The sequence below is a fragment of the Moschus berezovskii genome, chromosome 15, assembly GCF_049115385.1.
Source record: "Moschus berezovskii isolate FMDL1 chromosome 15, NW_MosBer_1.0, whole genome shotgun sequence".
Lineage (NCBI taxonomy): Eukaryota > Metazoa > Chordata > Mammalia > Artiodactyla > Moschidae > Moschus > Moschus berezovskii.
The window spans coordinates 5,711,389-5,730,970 of record NC_142474.1 but is presented as its reverse complement, the minus strand read 5'-3'; the positions used below and the strand labels follow the sequence as shown (position 1 = coordinate 5,730,970).

The window sequence follows — 19,582 nt, the reverse complement described above, 5'->3', positions numbered from 1 at the left end:
CAGGAGAGGGGTGCTGGCAGCAGAAGACAAATTAAGATATGCTTTTAAGAAAGGAAAATAGACGTTTAATGATTTGAATTAAAATCAGATTTGGGAAACGGGAGAAACACAAATGTTTCAATATTTAAAAGAAAGGTCCAGCTCCCTCAGGCATCTGATGAAAGTGCCGAGAATGGTGAGCGTTTGGGCGTTTGGCCTCGGGTCCCCGGCCCCTCATCTGTGTCCCTCCTGTGTCTCTGTTCCCTCCGTGTAAACCCACGGTCCTGCTGAGTCATACTCCTGGCCCGAAGTGGAGCTCTGTGTTGTCATTTTAGATCCTCTGTTAAGACACTTGCAAAGCACACCTTGTTGAGTTACTGTAATTCATCCTGAATTAACTTTTATTACCAACTCCACTTAACAAAACACAGCTATTAAGAGGCAGGCTCTTTTTTTTTTTGAAATCACTGTCACCTCCCATGTGCAGACCAGTGAGGCCTGCTTCCTGTTTGGCATGTGGGGAACCTGAGGCAGACAGGATAAGGCGCCTGAGGAAGAGAGAGGTTTTTCTTTTTGCAGTCTGGGTTTCTGCCTTAGTCAGCACGACCTCATCTCTTTTGTCATGTTATCTGTCCTCCAGACGCAGGACAAGAGAACAGGAGCCCAAGTCTTTTACAGAAAGTCTGATAGCCTCTAGTGTGGCTTCCTCACTGGGTGGAAGAGGCCAGTTTGGTCACACCTGGAACACAAACCTGGGGGTGGAGGACTCGACCTCAGAGGGTGAAACGGGGACGTGGCGATCTCAGCCGTGGGCCAGGAAGGAAAGAGAAACGAACGGGGTGCCTGGGATGATGACTCAGTTTCCCCCCAGCACCTGGTCAGTCTGGCCCTGCCGCCCCTGGAGGCAGCCTGTGCCATTCAGATGGAACACCTTAGGCTCACTCAGCGGTCAAGGGCGTGGGCACTGGGGACTGAGCCAGGTTTGGGGGACTTGGCTCCTCCACTTCCTGCCTGTGTCAGCTCGGACCAGTGACCTCGTACTTAACCTCTCTGTCTTGGTTTCCCTGTCCCTAAAATAGAGACAGTAATACCTGCCTCATGGGACCTTTGGGAGGATGGAAACTGAACAAGGTAATGCATATAAAATGCTTAGAACATTGTCTGGCATGTAAGTGTTAGGTGATTGGGGGAAGTTATTGTTAACCTGACTTTCCAGGACACACAGTCCAAAGCACCCTCAATTCATGCTGGTTAAAAGGATAAAATTAGACTGCCCATAATATAGCGTATGGCTATACTGTTCTGTTCAAATTAGTGGTAGTGAGAACCAGGAGGAAGACAATGAATAAGTAGTTCTAAAAAGCCACTTAGGTAAGATTTGGACTTTACATTATCCTATATTTTGTTAAAATTGACCTGCCTTTGGAGATGGCTAGGAACTGGCACGGTGTATGTGACCTCCTGTTAGAACCTCCCTGCATATTCCTTGTGCTCAGGGAGCAGCATTTACGGGCATGGGGCGGCTGTCTTCCCTTCTTTCCCCGAGGAGTGGGGCCCTGATGGGAGAGGCAGGAACACCTTGTCTGTCTCCCCAGAGCCAGCCCATCCCACAGCCAGGCGCCTGCGGAGGAGCCGGGTGGCCCTTACATTAATCCCTCTTGGTGTTGCTGAAGCCGTCATTGATACCTTGTTAGTCCTCTCTTTCTGACAGTAGAAACGTAACATACAGAGCTTTAATCCATGCCACACGTAGAAACTGGCATCCCCGCGTCTCTGCCTAGCATCGAGTTCATGTCTTTGATGACACAGGGATGCTGCCTTTACCAGTGTGTTGCCAGGCCTGTGTTCACCTCGATGAGCCTGAAGAGCCAGAGGTTTCCGTGTAAGACTTGGTCTGTTGCTGTCTGCAGGTGCTCGTGCTGTTTGGCAGGGCGGTGAACATTTTCCCCCTCTCCTACCTCCTGAACTTCTTCCGCGACCATAAAATCACCCCGAAGATGATGTTCATCATGTGGTTCAGCGGTAAGTCCAGTCTCAAGTGAGCCGTGGAGGAGGCCGTGTCATTAAGGCACAAACTGGCCTTTTGGAGAGTGGATGCGGCTGTCCCTGGAGCCCTTCCAAACTGAGGGGGCCTCATCAGCCCCCAAAATCCACTCAAGGCCCTTCACGGGCCACGCCCCTCCCCACAGCACCCAGAGCACCCCCAACGGGGGAGTGTGTCTGCCCCACAGACGGGGAGACCCAGGTCTAAGGTCAGAGGGCTTGCTGGGGTCGAGCGGTCTGGGGGGCAGGGCTCCCTCCACCCCCCCTGTTCCAAGGGGCCCCCAGGGGCAGGGCCGGGGTTTGTCCATCCCCCTCCAACCCCCTGTTCCGAGGGCAGCAGCACACGCTGTGCATGGCGCCGCTCTACCTGCATGCTTTCCAGGCTGAAGGGACAAGGGGCTCAAATGCTTTGAAGTTAACTTTATTGTTTATTCCTGCTTTGGCCACACTGGGCCTTCATTGCTGCTCCCAGGCTTTCTCCAGTTGCAGGGTGAGGGCTTCTCCTTATGGTGGTGTCTCTTGTTGCCGAGCACAGGCTTTAGACCTGGCATGTGGGATCTTCCGGGGTCAAAACTCACGTCTCCTGCATTGGCAGGTGGATTCTTAACCACTGAACCACCAGGGACGTCTGCTGCTCCTGCTGCTGCTAAGTCGCTTTAGTCGTGTCCGACTCTGTGTGACCCCATAGTCGGCAGCCCACCAGGCTTCCCCGTCCCTGGGATTCTCCAGGCAAGAACACTGGAGTGGGTTGCCATTTCCTTCTCCAGTGCATGAAAGTGAAGTTGCTCAGTCGTGTCCGATTCTTAGCAACCCCATGGACTGCAGCCTACCAGGCTCCTCCGTCCATGGGATTTTCCAGGCCAGAGTACTGGAGTGGGCTGCCATTGCCTTCTCCCCAGGGAAGTCTAGGAGCTCAAAATTAAAAGGTTAAAGTTTAAACCTTTTTGTACTACAGGCTAGATTTGGATTTTTTTTTTTATTCAGTCACTAAGTTCTAATAGTTTATTTGATCATTTCAGCCACCATTCAGTCTCATTCCCCTTTAGTAAAGGATGGATAAATAAATCTGGCTCATAAAGCACTGGGTCTGTAGACATTTTTAAATTTACTTATTTTTTTGTGGGTTCAGGGTATAGCAACATGCTTTATAGGCTGTTTTCTATCCAACGGCATATCTGTACATTCCTTGAAGATTTCTTTTTCAAAAGATCTTGTTTAAAGTATGTGTGTGTGTGTGTGTGTTTGTGTGTGTGGTGGACGTGCAGGTAGTAGTTATGTATGTATTTATGTGCAGATAGTGAAGGGTACTTTTTTCTTAAATCTTTTTTGCCAGTGAGGGGAAAAAAAATTGTAAGGGAGTTAGTTGATCCAAGGTCTTCAAAATACCCCCCCCCCAAAAAAATCTAAGAAATGTATGAGGCATTTTCCAGTTACGTGAGCTCTTTGGGGATAGGGACGCATGGAGTGAGGCCTCTAGGGGACGTGGGAGTGGTTTAAACTGGGAGGCATTCTGGTTCTAAGCATTCTGAGGCCGTCCAGACCTTCTCAGTCTGGGGCTCCTTCCTCCCCAGCCTGCGTTGCCTGAGGCTCCCTGCTTCCCTTCTTCCCTGGCCTCCGGGCCCATCCTGGCCTCCCTCCTCTCCCCGGGGGTCACCCCTCTTCCTGCACAAGCACCTCAGTCACATTGGCCCCCCCAGCCCCAGGACTCCGTCTCAGACCCGCCTCGTCTCTTGAGCCCTCACAAGCCCACCTGTCCTGTGGCCTCAAATTCCCACCCTCTCCAAGCTGGTTCCTCTGACCCAGCCTTTCCTCTGATCCAGACCACAGTGTGTACATCCTCCTTGGGTGTCATGGAGGCCTTGTGAGCTCATTGTCTAGGACTGAACCTACCTTCCTGCCCAACCTGCTTGTTTGCCAGCAGGCCTCTCTTCCACAAGAGACAGTAACTTGTTTTATAGCCGAGGTGTGGCTCCTTCGGTTTGCTGCGTGCACATGCTGTTCTGTGCCAAGGCGTTTCATCTTTGGCCACCGTCGGGACAGGCCCTGCCATGTCTGGTTCCTTGTCCCGGCCTGGGAGGCTGTGGGGACAGGCGGAGCCAGGGGTGAGCCCAGGAGCCAGCCTCCTGACCGCATGCCCAGTCCACTGGGCATCCTCTGGGCCCTTCCCTCCCTGGTCACCCACACTTTCCCTCTCCTGGGACCTGTTGCTTCCACTCCCCGTGTCTCTCTAAGATCCACCCTTTCCTCCTCTCTGCTGTGTCCCCATGTCAGGTCCAGGCTGCAGCAGCTGGCCACGGATCGCGCTGTGATGCGCCAGCCGCCCTGACTGGGTCAGATCCTGTCCCTGTGCTCCGCCCTCCCGCTCCTGGCCCACCCTACTTCTTAGGACCCTCACCCTCCCTTGAGTCCTTCTTTGGTGTCTCTCTTCCCAGCCACTCAGGGAGCTCCTGTTCCCTCTCCAGGGAACCAAGAACTTTCTAGCGAGAATTTGCCGTTTCTCAGCACATCCATGCCCCAGTCCAGCCAGCAGCCTCCTGGGGACTAAAGCAGGAAATCAGGGGGAGACCCACCCGCGGTTCCCCGCACGCAGGCGCAGCTTCCTTGGGCCCACCGGGTGCTGGACGGATGGTAACCTGTCCTGTTACCCGTGGAGCACGGGTCCTGGGAGAGCATCTCCTTCGCAGCCCTGGCCCCTCTTCTGTGTGCCGTGAGCATGACAGGACCAGCTCTGAGGGCTTGCTGTGGGGCTCCGATGAGGTTGCGCAGGCGGAGCCCGGGCCCACCCCCATCCCCCCACCTCAGGGAGGGCTCATCAGTACCAGCGTGCGCGCCAGGCGGGGTGAGTCCCCACCACAAGAGGCGCCGCGGCCAGCCGCCGTGTGAAGTAGGGGTGCAGGGGAGCGTCTCCCAGGCCCCGCGTTTGCGCCCGCTCTTCTCACCGCCCCAGCTGCACGGGCTGAGTCTGCGCGCTCAGGTGGGTGCGGGAGAGTGCCTGAGCGGCCCTGTGCCGGGCTGGACCCAGAGCCCCCGAGAACCATGGTGCCCCCCGCCCGCCTTGTCCCCTCCCTGTCGCCCAGGTCTGCGGGGCGCCATCCCCTACGCCCTGAGCCTCCACCTGGACTTGGAGCCCATGGAGAAGCGGCAGCTCATCGGCACCACCACCATCGTCATCGTGCTCTTCACCATCCTGCTGCTGGGCGGCAGCACCATGCCGCTTATCCGCCTCGTGGACATTGAGGGCGCCAAGGCGCGCCGCCGGGGCCGCAAGGACGTCAACCTCAGCAAGACCGAGAAGATGGTCAGTGCCGGGCGGGCCAGGCGGCGAGGGCGGGGTCCCTGGGCACCGCCAGGGGATGCGGGGGCGAGACACGCTCTGAGGGTGCCTGGCCCCTGGGCACGCACAGGCGCGCATGGCACACGCACACTCAAGCTGTGTACACATCGGCTTCACACACCAAGGAGGAGGTTGGACTCAGGGCCTGAAGCCTGGCTCTTTGGGGTGGCTGTCTGCCAGCCTCGTGGAAACCCCGGAGGTGGTGATGTGTAGGTGGCAGCAGGATGTGAACCCCTTCTCAGGGTCTCCCAGTAGCGCCCCTCCCCTGCCAATAACCACCCCACCCCCTCAGCCAGGACTGGAGGAAGGTTTCAAAATCACCAAATGACAAAACCACCTCACTCCCCAGCATTTAGTAGAAGCCTCCTGTTGGGGCGTGAGAGGAGGAAGGCGCTCACAGCGGTTCGGAGGGTCGGGTGAGCAGGCACTCTGCCCAGGACAGGAGAAGGCCTGATTTGGGGCTGGGGGTGCTCAGGCAAGGTACAGCGAGCCCAAGGCCCCCAGACCCCTGTGCGCCCCTGCCTCCTCCAACCCCTGCGCCAGGAGTCACTGAGGTGGTGTCTTTCCTGCCTATGTCCCCCTCAGCCTGGGTGCAGAACTCGGGTGGGGGGTCCCGCCTTCCTGCACCGCCCTCTGCTCTGCACACACATTTCCAGAAACGCATCATTTTCTAGTTTGCTTATCCCAGGCCATCAGTAACTTGGCTTAGTCGTGGAAGGCACAGAAATCCTCAGCCAGAAGATGGGGAAAGGATGTGCCCACTTGTCACTTAGGAAAGGCCAGTCCAGTCTGGGGGGACCTGGGCCTCCGGTCTCTACCCAGGGCCTCTGCAGCCAGGCTTGTGCCCGGCGGCACCTTCAGATGACCTCAGACTCAGAGGGCGCCCGCCCTCTCAGCAGCCCCTCTTCCCCACTCCCTTCTCCACTGTCTTGTCTGCTTTTAACCAAGGCCTAAGTGTAGGTTCTCAGACCTTTTAGTGGGGGTCATAATTGGTGGAGGGCTCCAGGGTCTTGCGGGTCTGGGGTGGGGGCCCAAAGAATTTGCATTTCTAATCCATTGCCAGGAACTGTAGCCGCATTTGGCCAAGCCCAGCTCAAATAGAACCAGGATGTGTGCTCGGAGGGGAAGCAGCTGCCGCGTGGGGCTTGTTTCCTGCGGTGCTTGTGCTGTGCTTGGACTGCCTTGGGTCTCCCTGGTAACCTGCAGGGGGCAGGTGGTCACCATTCGTGATCCCCACTTTGCAGATGAGAGCACTGAGGCACACAGAGGCCAGAGCACAGCTGAGGTCCCTCAGACTCTTAACCACACTTGCCACCCCCAGTCTTCAAGGTGGGGGTTCCTGGACCAGCCACATCAGTGGGAGCTCATTAGAAATGCAAATTCTTGGGTCCCATCCTAGACCTGCTGAATCAGGAGCTGCAGGAGGGCCTAGTGGGCCCTGTGTCTATGGCTCCCCAAGTTCCAGGCAATTCTGGCGGTGGCCCCAATGTGAGCAGCACTGCGCCCTCCCTCTCTCCCACCTCCTATGCCTGGGGGGCACTGTGCTTGGGGGCAGGGGTGCAAAGCTGCCTTTGGAGGCCCCTGCAGAGGATGGGTGGTTCTTCTATGCCTCCCTCTTCAGGTCCCATCAGGATTGTTCCTTCTGCCCTCTCTCCACTTGACCAGCAAACTCCCCACAGTGGACCACTGCAGGCAAAAAGCAACAAAAGCCGCCTCCTTGTTCAGTTCACTGGTTCAGAGACAGCCCAGAATGGCTGCACACGGTCCTGACTGCACACGACAGGCAGCCAGAGAACTTACAGACCGAGCCCCAGCCCCGAGCTGCTGACTTGCTCACCATCTGCCTTCCCCGGGTGTCCACCGTGTTCCTGCACACCTTCCTGCCTGCCTTTGGGCTCAAGGAGGCCCATGGCTGCAGCAGTTAGGGTTGGAGACCCAGGGGCCTGGGGCGCAGGCCTGCAAGCTAGGCTGGGTGGTGTGCCAGCTTCCCGGCAGGGTCAGCTGATGCCTCCTGGGCTGTCTCCGCTCCCCCTGCAGGGCAACACCGTTGAGTCGGAGCACTTGTCGGAGCTCACAGAGGAGGAGTATGAGGCCCACTACATCAGACGGCAGGACCTCAAAGGCTTCCTGTGGCTGGACGCCAAGTACCTGAACCCCTTTTTCACGCGGCGGCTGACCCAGGAGGTGGGACGCAGGCCAGGGACCGGAGCAGGGTGGGCAGGGAGAGCCCACGCGCTGGGCGGGGTGGGGGTGTCCTCCCACTCAGCTTTCTCTCCTTCCCAGGCTTGAGGGCTGGATATGCTTGTGGGGCTGGGCATCTGCTGTGTCTCCTCTGCTGATTTATTAGTGCTAGATTAATAATAGGCTTGACACAGTTTGGTTTCCCTGGATGGTAGACTTGGGACATTTATCAGCTTCCGAACCCGGCTGAGGAATCTCAGCCCTACTGTGGCCTGAGGCTCAGGGGTCTCGTTCCATCCATCCCTCCGGGCACCACTGGCTTCTGGGTGACTGGGAGTGACGCCCCGTCTGGAGCCAGCTTGGGCCTGCTTTGCAGAAATGGTCACCCACCTGTGCAGGTCGGGGCTGGGGTTTCCCCAGCTATGGCTTCGCTCTGGTTCTGAGCCCTGCCTTCCTCCTGCAGTGTCAGGGTGGCTTTAGCACATAAGCTCTCAGTGGGAGCCTGGTGCTGCACCAGGCGTTTTCCATGATGGCCTCATTTCCTTCTCCCACCACCCCACGCGGCAGACACAGTGAGCTGTCTCACATGATAGCTAGGGAGGCAGAGGCCCTGAGACATGGAGTACCCGTCCCGGGGTCACACAGCCAGTGCAGGGTAGAGCTGAGAGCAGAGCCCAGGTGTGTCTGATTCCAGAGGCCAGGTGTTTTTTTTTTTTTTTAACATCACGCCATCCTGCCTCCTCCTCTTGTTCTGAGTGAGACCTTCCTTTACCTCCTGCCCACAAAGAAAAATCTCAGCCTGCCCTTAGTCAGTTAACACTTTGAAGTTGCCCGTGCGTCCTGCCTGCTATCTCCTCACACAAAGGCACAAAGCAGCTGTCCCTCCCTGCCTTGCCCCTGAGCCTGAGCCTGACCCACTGATACGGGCTTGCCCCGTTTCCCGCCCCAGGACCTCCACCACGGGCGCATCCAGATGAAAACGCTGACCAACAAGTGGTATGAAGAGGTGCGCCAGGGCCCCTCGGGTTCGGAGGACGACGAGCAGGAGCTGCTGTGACCGAGCGACGCCCAGGACGGACCCCTGCAAGGCCTGCAGGCGCGCGCACGGGCAGCCCTCCGCTCTTCAGGGAGGACGGAAGGAGGGTGACTCCCAGGCCGGGTCGTCCCAGCCCAGGACTCCGCGGACCCCGGGGCTGGCCGACTGCCCTGCAGCGCCCCCTCCCCGCTCCTCACTGGGCCTGACCGCGGCCCGCAGACTGGAGGACCCCGTGCAGGTAGATTTTTCGAGCTGCTTCCGGAGCCAGGGAGCAGCCATCTGTGCGGTGAGGCGCCCGAGAGGACCCGCCGCGCGGGGTGTCCCGGGAGCGCAGTGCGCAGTCGCCGCCGTCCCTGGCCGCAGCCTTCATCGCGGAGCCCTTCCCTGCCGGGTGGGCGTCGGGACCCCCGGGGCCGCAAGCCGCCGCCGCTTCCCTGCCCCTCGTCAGGGTGCCGCTGGCCTCCGCAGCGGCAGTTCTCATCCAAGCGGCAGGCTCAGAACCCTCGGAACCTCGCCCGCCCCTTCGTGATGTTGCTGGGCTCCGTGAGAAAGAGAAACCGGGTGACCTCTTTTGTTTTACCTCCGCCTGGCACCTCACAGGCGGTCTCCCCGGGCGGCAGGCGGCGCCCGCCTTCTCTGGGAACGCTGTGAATGCTTACACTGGCGCCCCGCGGGCACAGGCCCTCGAGCCCGCTTGGAGGCTGCAGCCCGGGTTTGGGGGCTGAGCGAGCCTCTCTGCGGGGTCGGAGGGCCCTCTGGAGGGGAAACCTGGAGGCGCGGGGTTTCTGCGGGCCTGCAGCTGCTGTCTGAATTCACTTTACGTTCATGCGCTTTGACCGAGCAGTGAGAGCCTAGCAGTACCTCCCTGATCTGGTTCCACTCGCTGGACCTTGTTTGCCCAGGCCCCTTCCCCTGGGCTCCGCCCGCGGTTTACCCGCTGCGCCGTCAGCTCATCAGCATCTCTTCTCTCCCGCTCCTTGTTCTCTGCCGTCTTGGGTCCCGTGTGTCCCCCCGACCCCCTCCCCGGACTCCCGTGGCCTGGAGCCGGATACATCCGCGCCTCACCCGCCGTGCCGGAGCAGCTACGGCTACCCGAACGAACTCACAGGGCCCTTCCACATGCTCGCTCGCTCATTCGCTCTCTCTCTCACACACACACACACAGCACCGTGGTCCGGCCCCTGGGCCATCATGACCTGATGGCTGGAGTTACTGACTTGCCCGCGTCCACCCCCTCTCACTGCCCCTTTAACACGTCTCTTACCTGCTTGCTCTGTGCATCCCCAGGCCAACGGCAATTTATGTATGTGGCTCAGGGTCCCAGCTGGAGCCTCGGGACTCGGCACTCTCTGAGGTGGTGTAATTCATCACAAGCACATCCCTGACTGCTGGGGACCCGGTAGGCCGGCGTGGACCTTGGGCTGGCAGCAGAGCTGTCTCCTTTTTTTCCACCCCAGGCAGGGTGGCTCAGGGTGTGAGGAGGGACGGACCTCAGGAGCTTCCAGGACTCACGTGCCCTGCGTGCAAGGCCGGACCCCTGCCCTCACCCTTTCCCTTTCCCCAGAAGTGTAGGTGTGAAGGCAGGCAGGCAGCCCATGGCTTCCTTTTTGTGCATGAAAAGTAAATCTGTACTTGATTGCTGAAAGGATCACTTCCTTTTGTCACGTCCCACGTTAACCTTGTAATTTGAGCCAAATAGGATTATTTTACTTGACCTAATCTCCCCACTGGAAGATTAATGCCAGGCTTGATTCAGATCTCCATCATTTCCGGTTTCTTTTTAGTGGAAAAGTAAAAGGTCAAGTGGAGGGGACCTTTGTCCATACGTTGGGGTAGGGGACAGCAGGGCTCGGAGACTGGATTGTCCTCTCATCCTTCCGTTCATCAGTAACTTGCTCCCCCCACCCACCTTGAAATTCAGCCATATCTTGAGGTGTAAGTTGTATTGTTAATTCAATAACCTGCCAGAAAAGAATATTTTTTGGCTGTGAGTTCATAGATAATGGAAACAGGTTCTTCTCAGTTCACTGTGCCCTTGGTCACCAAATCTCACCTGGCCTCCCACTTTTAGCTGAGACCTGAGAATGATATTAAGTAGAGAAGCACGTGAGGGGCTTGGTGGAAGGTGTCTGGGTCTTGGCTGTGTGGAGGTGCTTGCCAGGGAACCTTTCCTGGTCAGGACGGCAGCAGCCTGGCCCTTCCGTGAGCCGCTGCTGCCCTCTGCTGGCCGAGTCGAGGTTTCGCAGTGTGGGAGAGCAGCCCGTGAGGATGAGGGGAACCCGTGTTCCTCAGCTGCTGCCCGTTCACCTTTGCGTAGGCCAGAGCCCGTGGAGAGGTTTTTCTGGAGGACTTTTATAAGTTGTCATTGCCTGAGAATCAAAAACTACTGTCTACCTTTATCGTTCCTGGGGCTTCCCCGGTGGCTCAGCTGGTAACGAATCCACCTGCAATGGGGGAGACCTGGGTTCATTCCCTGGGTTGGGAAGATTCTTTGGAGAAAGGAACAGGCTCCCCACTCCAGTATTCTGGCCTGGAGAATTCCATGGACTGTATGTATAGTCCATAGGGTCGCAAAGAGTCAGACACAACTGAGTGACTTTGACTTTATTCCTAATAGTTCTCTTGTTTGGGGCAGTAAATGCCTAGAAGGTGTTTAAAGCCCAGCATAACTGTAACTCCCCACGCACTTCCTTTCAGGTCTAGGCCATGGGACAGGAGATCTGGAGCACACAGAGAAGCTAATAACTTTAGAGAGAGGTGAAGGCTGCAGAGTCAGTGAGCGCCTCTGGGGGAGGTAGCCAGCCAGCCAGTGAACTCTGAAGACATGCTGTCGTGGGGAGTTCTGCAGCAGCAAGCCCACACCTCAAGGCCCCCCCGAGCATATCTGTGGTTGTAGGACCCCTGGGAACAACCATACTTGGGGTGTGAGGCCTTAACAGGGGAAGAAGCTGGCTTTTCCTGGGCCCCCAGAGGTCAAGTTTGGGCTGGGCTGACGCATGGCCAGGTGGAAGGTGGCTCAGTCCCATCGTCTGGGGCTCAGACCCTCGACCCAGGGGCCGGCCAAAGGGCCGCCTCCCACCCCCAGGCAAGCCACCCCTTCAGACTGGGGTACTGGCGGGGCCCCAACAGCCCCTGCGCCCCCCAGGTTGACCTCATTTGCCTGCACGCCTTTGTGTGCAGCAGCATGGGAAAAAATGGTTGAGCGGGGCACCATCTCCTTGAAGCCCGTGTCAGAGGTGGCCTCAGGTTTTAGGTCCATACGCCTCCAGGGGCCCACACATCTGCAGAGCCCCCAGCAGGTAAGTCACAGTCAGGATCGCTCTTCTGCTTTGGTGAGAAGAGCCAGGGTGGGGCGGGCAGGGGGCGGTCCGAGGCGTAGGCCTGGCTGAGGGTGGGTCTGGCCTTGGAGCTGGTCCCCGATTGTGGCATGAGAACTCTCAGCAGTGACTGGCCGTCAGTTAGACTTTAAATGCCAAAAAGAGGAAAAGATCCTTCGCGGCTTCCCCATTCACTGGCTCCGGAACGCAGGCACGTGCATCTCCTGCTGGGTGGTGGGTAGGAAACCAAATCTAAAAGGTTCCCGATGGAGCAGCCAGGATCATTAAGAAGTTGTTGTACCAGGAGCCCGGTCTCCAAAGCCCCAGACAATATGTTTCAAATGAAAACACCGCAGTCAGAGTGAAGGCTGAGAAGGAGCAGGCAGCTCCCTGCCGTTCAGTCTCCTGCCGTTTCTCTCACAAATGAAGTCAGACCTTCAGGGACTCCCACCGTCGTGCCCTGTGTAACAGACGAAGGCAGACTTTCTAATGGCCTCTGGCCCACCCCATGTCACCAATTCTCACCCCAGATGACACAGTCCCTAATCCCGCAGGGAAACAATACGTGGCGCTTCCTACCCGGGAGCAGGGCTTTTCCCAGCTGCTGTGCGGGCTTCCAGGCGAGAATGCTGAGAGGTCGGAGCACAGCCGCGTGCCCCTGAGGCCACGGGACTGACGGGGAGCGTGCAGCTTGGTGGTCGGAAGGGAAAGGTCACCTGCTGGCGCTGGGGACCCATCCAAGGAGCCGGCCAGGCACACTCGAGAGCCGCTTCTCCGGGCCCAGCCCTGCTCTGAGGAGCTGAGACGGAGCCTTACTTGCTGGGCCTCCTCGAGGTGTGTGGCTGTGTGTGTGTGATCAGTCATGTCCAATTCTTTGCTACCCCATGGACTGCAGCCTCCAGGGGATCGTCCCCACCCAGGGGTCAAACCTGTGTCTCACAGCTCTCCTACATTTGCCAGGCGCATTCTTTGCTGCGCAGAGCGTTTTCTCCAGGACAGCTCTTGCAAAACTTGGTGTGTTCAAGGTTAATCAGAATCTTGCATTTTTTTGAGTAGTTTCCTTTGTAAAAATGAAGGATTTTTTAAAGCACTCTGTTTTGATAGGACCGTGGGGAAGCCAGCCTTGTTCCTCTGTCCTCCCCCAGCATACCCGGTCCTGCTTTCTGAGGAATGATTTGCTGCTCTTCTCGGTGGGGCTGCAGGTTGCGGAGGGGAAGGGGGGTCAGAGGTGGCGGGACCTGCGGCTGCTGTGCTGGAGCCACTGCCTCCACTCACTGGGCTCCTTAAGAGTTCAGAAGTGGATGGAAAACAGTAATGTCACTGGATGCTTCTTTAGAAATAAAGATGAAAGCTGCTGAATCTGAACAACTTTCTGCGTTTGTGTCCCGTGGCTTTGCAAAGGCAGGGGTCGCGCGCCCCTTGGCCCATCTCTGCCAACATGGCTCAGCTTTCTCGGCCAGAGGTGAGTGCGGGATGTGGGGGGTGACGGGCAGGAGCGTGGGCTCTGGAGGCCCAATTCCTGCCTCTGTCTCCGTGGGGCTGTACCCCACAGGCCCACGAGCCTTGAGACCATCGCCCAGAGGCAGCCGCAGAGACACCGATGGTTTGCTGTGTGTGTTGGTCGCTCAGTCATCCCCGACTCTCTGTGACCCCATAGACAGTAGCCCACCAGGCTGCTCTGTCCATGGAATTCTCCAGGCAAGAATACTGGAGTAGGTTGCCCACCCCTTCTCCAGAGGATCTTCCCAACCCAGGGATGAAACCCAGGTCTCCCACACTACACGTGGATTCTTTACCGTCTGAGCAACCAGGAAAGGTGTAATGGTTTGGCAGATGGAGGGATCTTATACAAGGGGTCGTGGAGCGATACCCCACCGTATACGGGAGCTGGTGGGCAGAACACAGCGGCGGCCTTCAGTACCCCAAGGTGGGGGGATTGATGTCAGGTGGGCCCAGTTACCAGGATCTGATTAAGCCCTGTAATTAAGAGCACTGGACAGTCATGTGAGGGAAGCAGGGGCTGGTCGAGCAGGAGATGTACCGAGAGTAAGAAAGCAGCCATCTTGAGTGGCCTAAGCATGCAGTCCCTCTGTGGGAAGGGCTCAGGTCGCGCCCAGCCTCCCGCCAGCCCACCACCTCTTTCGCATGGACGCAAGGGATGTGTCCTCACCGGGGCCCCCTGGGGTTGTAGGCCAGCCCCTGGTGGGCCTTTGCCTGACTGAAACCAGGCTCTGAGCCCACACGGCTGCAAGAGTTGGATGGACGGTGCTGGCAATGTCTGTTAAGTGGGAAGTCATGAGGCTCAGTAGGCTTTTACCCTCTCATACGTCCAAAAGGCATCCTAAGCTGCTGTGCGTGTGTGCTGACTCTTAGCGACTCTATACACTGTAGCCCATCAGGCCCCTCCGTCCATGGGATGCTCCAGGCAAGAAGATTGAAGTGGGTTGCCATCTCCTCCAGGGAATCTTCCCAACCTAGGGATGGAACCCGTGTTTCCTGAGTCTCCTGCACTGGCAGGCAGATTCTTTACCACTGAGCCATCTGGGAAGCCTTTGGTCACAGGTGCAGACAGAAAACTCATGTGATATAAATGAAACCAGGCAAGAGAACCTGTCCTGACCCCAGGACCAGCCTTCTGGCGGGAGGCCAGGACCGTACCGCTTGGTCCCCCTCGACCCCGCAATGCCTCCCCGCTGCTACCCCACCTCTCCCACCCCTGGCCCAAAGGAGGCAGCGGGGGAAAGCATCTATCACATCCTGGCCCCTTCCAGTACCTGAACCGCCAACCGCGAGGCCGATCAATGCCTGCTGGCGTCAGCAGGGAACTAGGTCGGGAGCGGGGCTGGTGGGCGTGCCCGTGGCCCTCAGCTCCCGTCCCCCTGTGATAGAGACTGGCTCAGAGAAGGGGTTCTCCCGCCTAGTGAAACCGCGAGGGCGATGCCGGTGGGCACTCTGGCAGATAGGAAGCAGGCTCTTGAGGCCCCTGTGGCCAGGCAGAGGCTGGGAAGTGGACTTTGCTGAGCCCAGTCAGCCTGGAACAGAGCCCCGGCGTCAGGGCGAGGGGAGCCGGAGCGGCACCTGGGGAAGCTGGGCGTTATCATTCACATTTCAACCTTCTCATCGTCCAGATAAAGCACTCACTCGGGGTGACGGGGATGCTTTTGAACTGTGGTGTTGGAGACGACTCTTGAGAGTCTCTTGGACTGCAAGGAGATTTATTAACTATGCAATCCTAAAGGAAATCAGTCCTGAATATTGACTGGAAGGACTGATGCTGAAGCTGAAACTCCAATACTTTGGCCACCTGATGCGAAGAGCTTTTCCAATAAGTTATTGGAAAAGACCCTGACGCTGGGAAAGACTGAGGGCAGGAGGAGAAGGGGACGACAGAGGATGAGATGGTTGGATGGCGTCACCGACTCAATGGACATGAGTCTGAGCAAACTCTGGGAGCTGGTGAAGGACAGGGAGGCCTGGCGTGCTGCAGTCCTTGGGGTCGCAAAGAGTCGGACACTACTGAGTGACTGAATTGAACAGGGTGAAGGGGAGCAAGCCAGGGAAGAAGGGTTTTCCTGGAGAGGCCGGAAAGCTGCAGGGAGGGTCGCGCACAGAGCTGAAGGCCGTGTGACCAGCACAGGCGCCCAGAGGAGCCGAGCGGAGGTCAAGCCGTTCCTGCTTGTTCCACTCTCTCACTTGGGAAGGCTGCGCAACGGGCCTCTGGCGCAGTCCCAGCAGGAGAGGGAAGCGACATCTTAGGGGATTTCCAGCTGTTTCCTCACACTCGAAACCGGTCACTCACAGCAGGGAAGCGCCCTCTTCCCATGGTCTGGCCTTTGTCTCCCATCCCGTGAGGATGCAGTGCTGGGACCTGCGGCGGCAACTCTAACACGAGGCACAGCCTCGCCGACCTGCTGAGCAGGAAGCTGGGGCCCTGGGTTCTTACCGCCTCTGTCGGACGAGGGGATTAACTGGTCCTGGAACTGACCTCCATGCAGAGCTCGCGGCGGGAGACAGTACTTGTTCTGATGCTGTTTGGGTTGGGTTTTACGTTATTTCACAGGGAGAGGACCGAGGGCTCTTTGGAGAAACCTCCGATTCCAGGACTTGGGCAGGAAATGTATAAGGTAAACCTGGAGCCCCCGTTATACCGGATGGTGAGGAGGCAAGTGGGGTTTCAGGGTCAGGTCAAAAGGACTCAGGAGCCAGCCTGAGGAGGTTCCCACTGAACAAAGATGGGACTTCAAAGTCAATAACAGTAATCATGGAGTGGGTCGAGATACTTAAGATATACTGAAATCAGTGAGTTCAGAGTGATCCTGTTTAAAAATCAGTCACTGGGTTTAGAGGAGAGTGAATACATGTATATGTTCAGCTGAGACCCTTCACTGTTCTGAAGCGAAACTATCACAGCATTGTTAATCGGCTATACCCCAATACAAAGTAAGTTTTAAAAGAATCACTCACTGTTAGGGGATTCTAAGGCATCAGCTCATTATTCTAAGTAAAAATAAGGGAAAGAAGTCAACATCTGTCCTGCTTTTCTTAAACTTTATCACTAGTGGCAAAATAGTTGATGAGGGATGTTTCTTAAGTCCTAGATTTATAGGAAGTTGCAAAAATAGTACAGAAAGGTTCCATGTACCCTGCACCCAGTTTCTCTCAGAGGTAACATCTTGCACCGCTGTAGAGTGGTATCACAACGGGGAACCTGACTTTGGTACAGCGGGTAAAGCCCACGGCCCTTGTTCCGATTACATCAGCTTTACATGCTCTCCTGTGTGTGTCCATGTATTTAGTTTTACACAGTTTTGTCCCTGGTAGAGATTTGCACCACCGCAGAAAAGTTTGTTTTTATAGAAGTATTCCAGTTGCCAAACGATTAAGACTACAATCGGAATGTCTCCACCTTGCAGGCTTCAGTTAAATAACGGATCTAGGTACTGAGTAACAGCCTTAGAACTCGATGCCATGTGCCTCCTGATAAAAAAAGACAACATGCATGAAGCGTTGTTACAACAACAAAAAACCCAACCCACAAATGAGCAAGCCTCAAAACTCAACTAGCAGGTGACATAGCACAGAGGATGCAGGACAGAAGTGCACAACCACTGCAGTCAGCACAGAAAAGCATGCGACGAAATGCAACACCCTCGCATGATAAACAAACACTCTACAAACCAGGAACAGGAGGAAACCAGCGCAACATAATAAAAGCCAGATACCATAGCATGCATGCCACAGCTAACTCATGCTCAGCGGTGAAAGACTGAAAGGTTTTCCTCGAGAAGAGGCCAGGATGCCCGCTCTTGCCTCTCCTATTGAACATAGTGCTGATGATCTTAACCAGAGCAATTTGGCCGGAAAAAAAATATAAGGCATTCAAATTGGAAAGAAAGAAGTAAAATTATGTCCGTTCTCAGATGACATGATCTTACATGTAGAAAACCCTAAAAATTTTACACACACACACACCTGTTAGAACTAATATAAGAATTAGTTGCAGGATACAAAATCAACACATGATTCTCTATTATTCATTATTCTATACCCAAATAACAAACAACCTGAAGAGGAAATTACAAATACAATTCCACTTACAATAGCATCAAAAAGAATAAAATATTTAGGAGTAAATCTAACCAAGGCAGTGAAGAACGTGTACACCCAAAACTACAAAACACTTCTGAAAGAAATGAAAGAAGACACAAATTAAGGACATCCTGTGTTCACAAGTTGGAAGACTGAATATCATTAAAAATGTCCATACTACCCAAAACAATCTACTGATTCAATGTAATCCCTATCAAAACCCCAATGGCATTTTTGCACCGATGGGGGAAAAAGTTCCTAAAATTTAAATGGGATCTCAAGGGACCCCGAATAGCCAAAGCAACCTTGAAGAACAACAGAAACCCTGGCGAGCTTACACTTCCTGATTTCAGAACACACTGCATACAAAGCTACAGTAATCAAAACAGTGTGGTACTGGCATAGAGACAGACACACAGACCAACAGAACAGAGAGGCCAGAGCTAAACCCTTACGGACATGGTCCGAAGATCTTACACAAGGATGCCAAGACCACTCAGTGGGGGAAGGACCGTCTCCACAAACGGTACTGGGAAGACTGGACATCCAGATGCAGAAGAATGAAGCTAGACCTTCCCTTATAGCATACACAAAACCGAAAGTGGATTAAAGATCCAAATTTAGTTTTAGTCTGAAACTAAAAAACAATTCCTAGAAGAAAATGGAAGTTTCATGACGCTGGATTTGGCAACAATTTCTTGGATTTAATGCCAAAAGCATAGGTAACAAAAGCAGCAGTAGAAAAGAGGGCCCCAGTGGACTTTAAAACTTCTGCACCTTCAAAGGATGCCCCTTCTCTGCCGCTCAGGCAGTCTTACCCACCCCCTGTATGCCCCTGCCCCAATGTGAGAGTCCCATCCTTCCACCTGCGTCAGCCTCTTGCGGGGGCTCCCCAAAGTCAGCAAGCTAAAGGCATTCCCCAGGAGTCCTAACCTGGAGTCTCTCCAGGCACAGGGACTTCTCAGAAACAAAGTTCTCTACTGCAACTGAGTTTCAGTCTCTCATTCCTGGCACAGGCCCCGGGTCACCTGGCTGGGCGACTGGCCCCACCCACTCACCCCTCTGTAGTACAAGTGGAGAATCCTATTTCCCTTTGCCTTCTCACTTGACACACATCAGCTGGGCTTGCCCCATGAGCCTGGCTGAAAGCAGAGCCCTGGGGCCAGACAAGCCGTTGGATTTAGCTGTGGCCGCAGCTTGGGTCCTGCTGTTGGTGATCGTGAGGCTGGGCCTGGCTGGGCCTGGCCAGAGCAGGCCCTGTCCCCATATCCAAGCCCACCATGGCGGGGCTGGGCTGCCACGGGGGCCGGTTCCCTTCTCTGTTGCCACGGGGGCCAGAGGGCTTCAAGAGAGCCAAGCATGCCTTGGCAGAGTCACTCTCGCTGAAGAACGGGAGCTGCAGCTCTTGCCTCTTCCCCAGACCCAGGGCCTGAGGCAGCGGCAGGTGTGGAGCGCCCTGTGGCCTTGGAGGGGAGCTAGTCCTGACGCTGAAGGTCCTGGGGGCTGTGGCTCACTCGTCCCTGGGGGTCGTCCTTGACCGGCCGCTGCACATGCCGCGCCACGTCTGCCCCGAGCTCCAGGCTCGCATCCTGGCTCGGCCCAGGGCAGGACTCCCGCCCCCGGGGCCGCCTGCACCACTGGCTGCATCTTCAGGAGGCCCAAGGGGGCCCAAGGCTGCCTCGAGGCCTCTGTCCCGTTCAACCCCTTTCGTCTCCTTATAAGGACCTGAGAGGTGTTGCCAGTGGAGACCTGCGTGTCTGAAGACCTGGACCTAGCCCTGCGCCGCCTGGGACCCTGACCCTCTTTATTCACTAAGCCCCGATCCTGCCTTGTTACTTTCTCTCACCCCTAACTGAAGGAGCTGCAGAAGAAATGTTTATTTTTCTACTTTTGTACAATATGTTCAAATAAACAGAAAGGAGTTGAAAAAGAAAAGAAGATCCAACTGCCAATTTTCAGGAGGCTGAGAGAACAGAGGAACTTGATGAACAGCAGCAGGGGCTGCCATCAGCAGAATTTAGACTCTGGCAAACTCTAAAGGACAAACAATCCGGTCTCTTCAACAAATACATTCCAAGAGGAATAATAATAATAAAAAAAACG

General features: G+C 55.9%; 1 protein-coding gene and 1 pseudogene across 2 annotated transcripts in view; both read left to right on the top strand.

The window, feature by feature from the left end:
* The window catches only part of SLC9A8 (solute carrier family 9 member A8), a 74,710-nt gene extending 61,299 nt beyond the window's left edge, over nucleotides 1–13,411 (top strand). The window contains exons 13-16 of one of the 2 annotated variants that reach the window (XM_055393341.2): nucleotides 1,890–2,001; nucleotides 5,100–5,320; nucleotides 7,394–7,540; nucleotides 8,487–13,411. In XM_055393341.2, coding sequence (XP_055249316.1) covers nucleotides 1,890–2,001; nucleotides 5,100–5,320; nucleotides 7,394–7,540; nucleotides 8,487–8,594 — 588 coding nt within the window. In that variant the 3' untranslated portion in view covers nucleotides 8,595–13,411. The remainder of the gene's footprint in view (nucleotides 1–1,889; nucleotides 2,002–5,099; nucleotides 5,321–7,393; nucleotides 7,541–8,486) is intronic. The other variant, XM_055393349.2, reaches the window with a different exon arrangement.
* A 1,161-nt stretch (nucleotides 13,412–14,572) lies between these two features.
* On the top strand, nucleotides 14,573–19,582 carry LOC129555094 (interferon lambda-1 pseudogene; annotated as a pseudogene).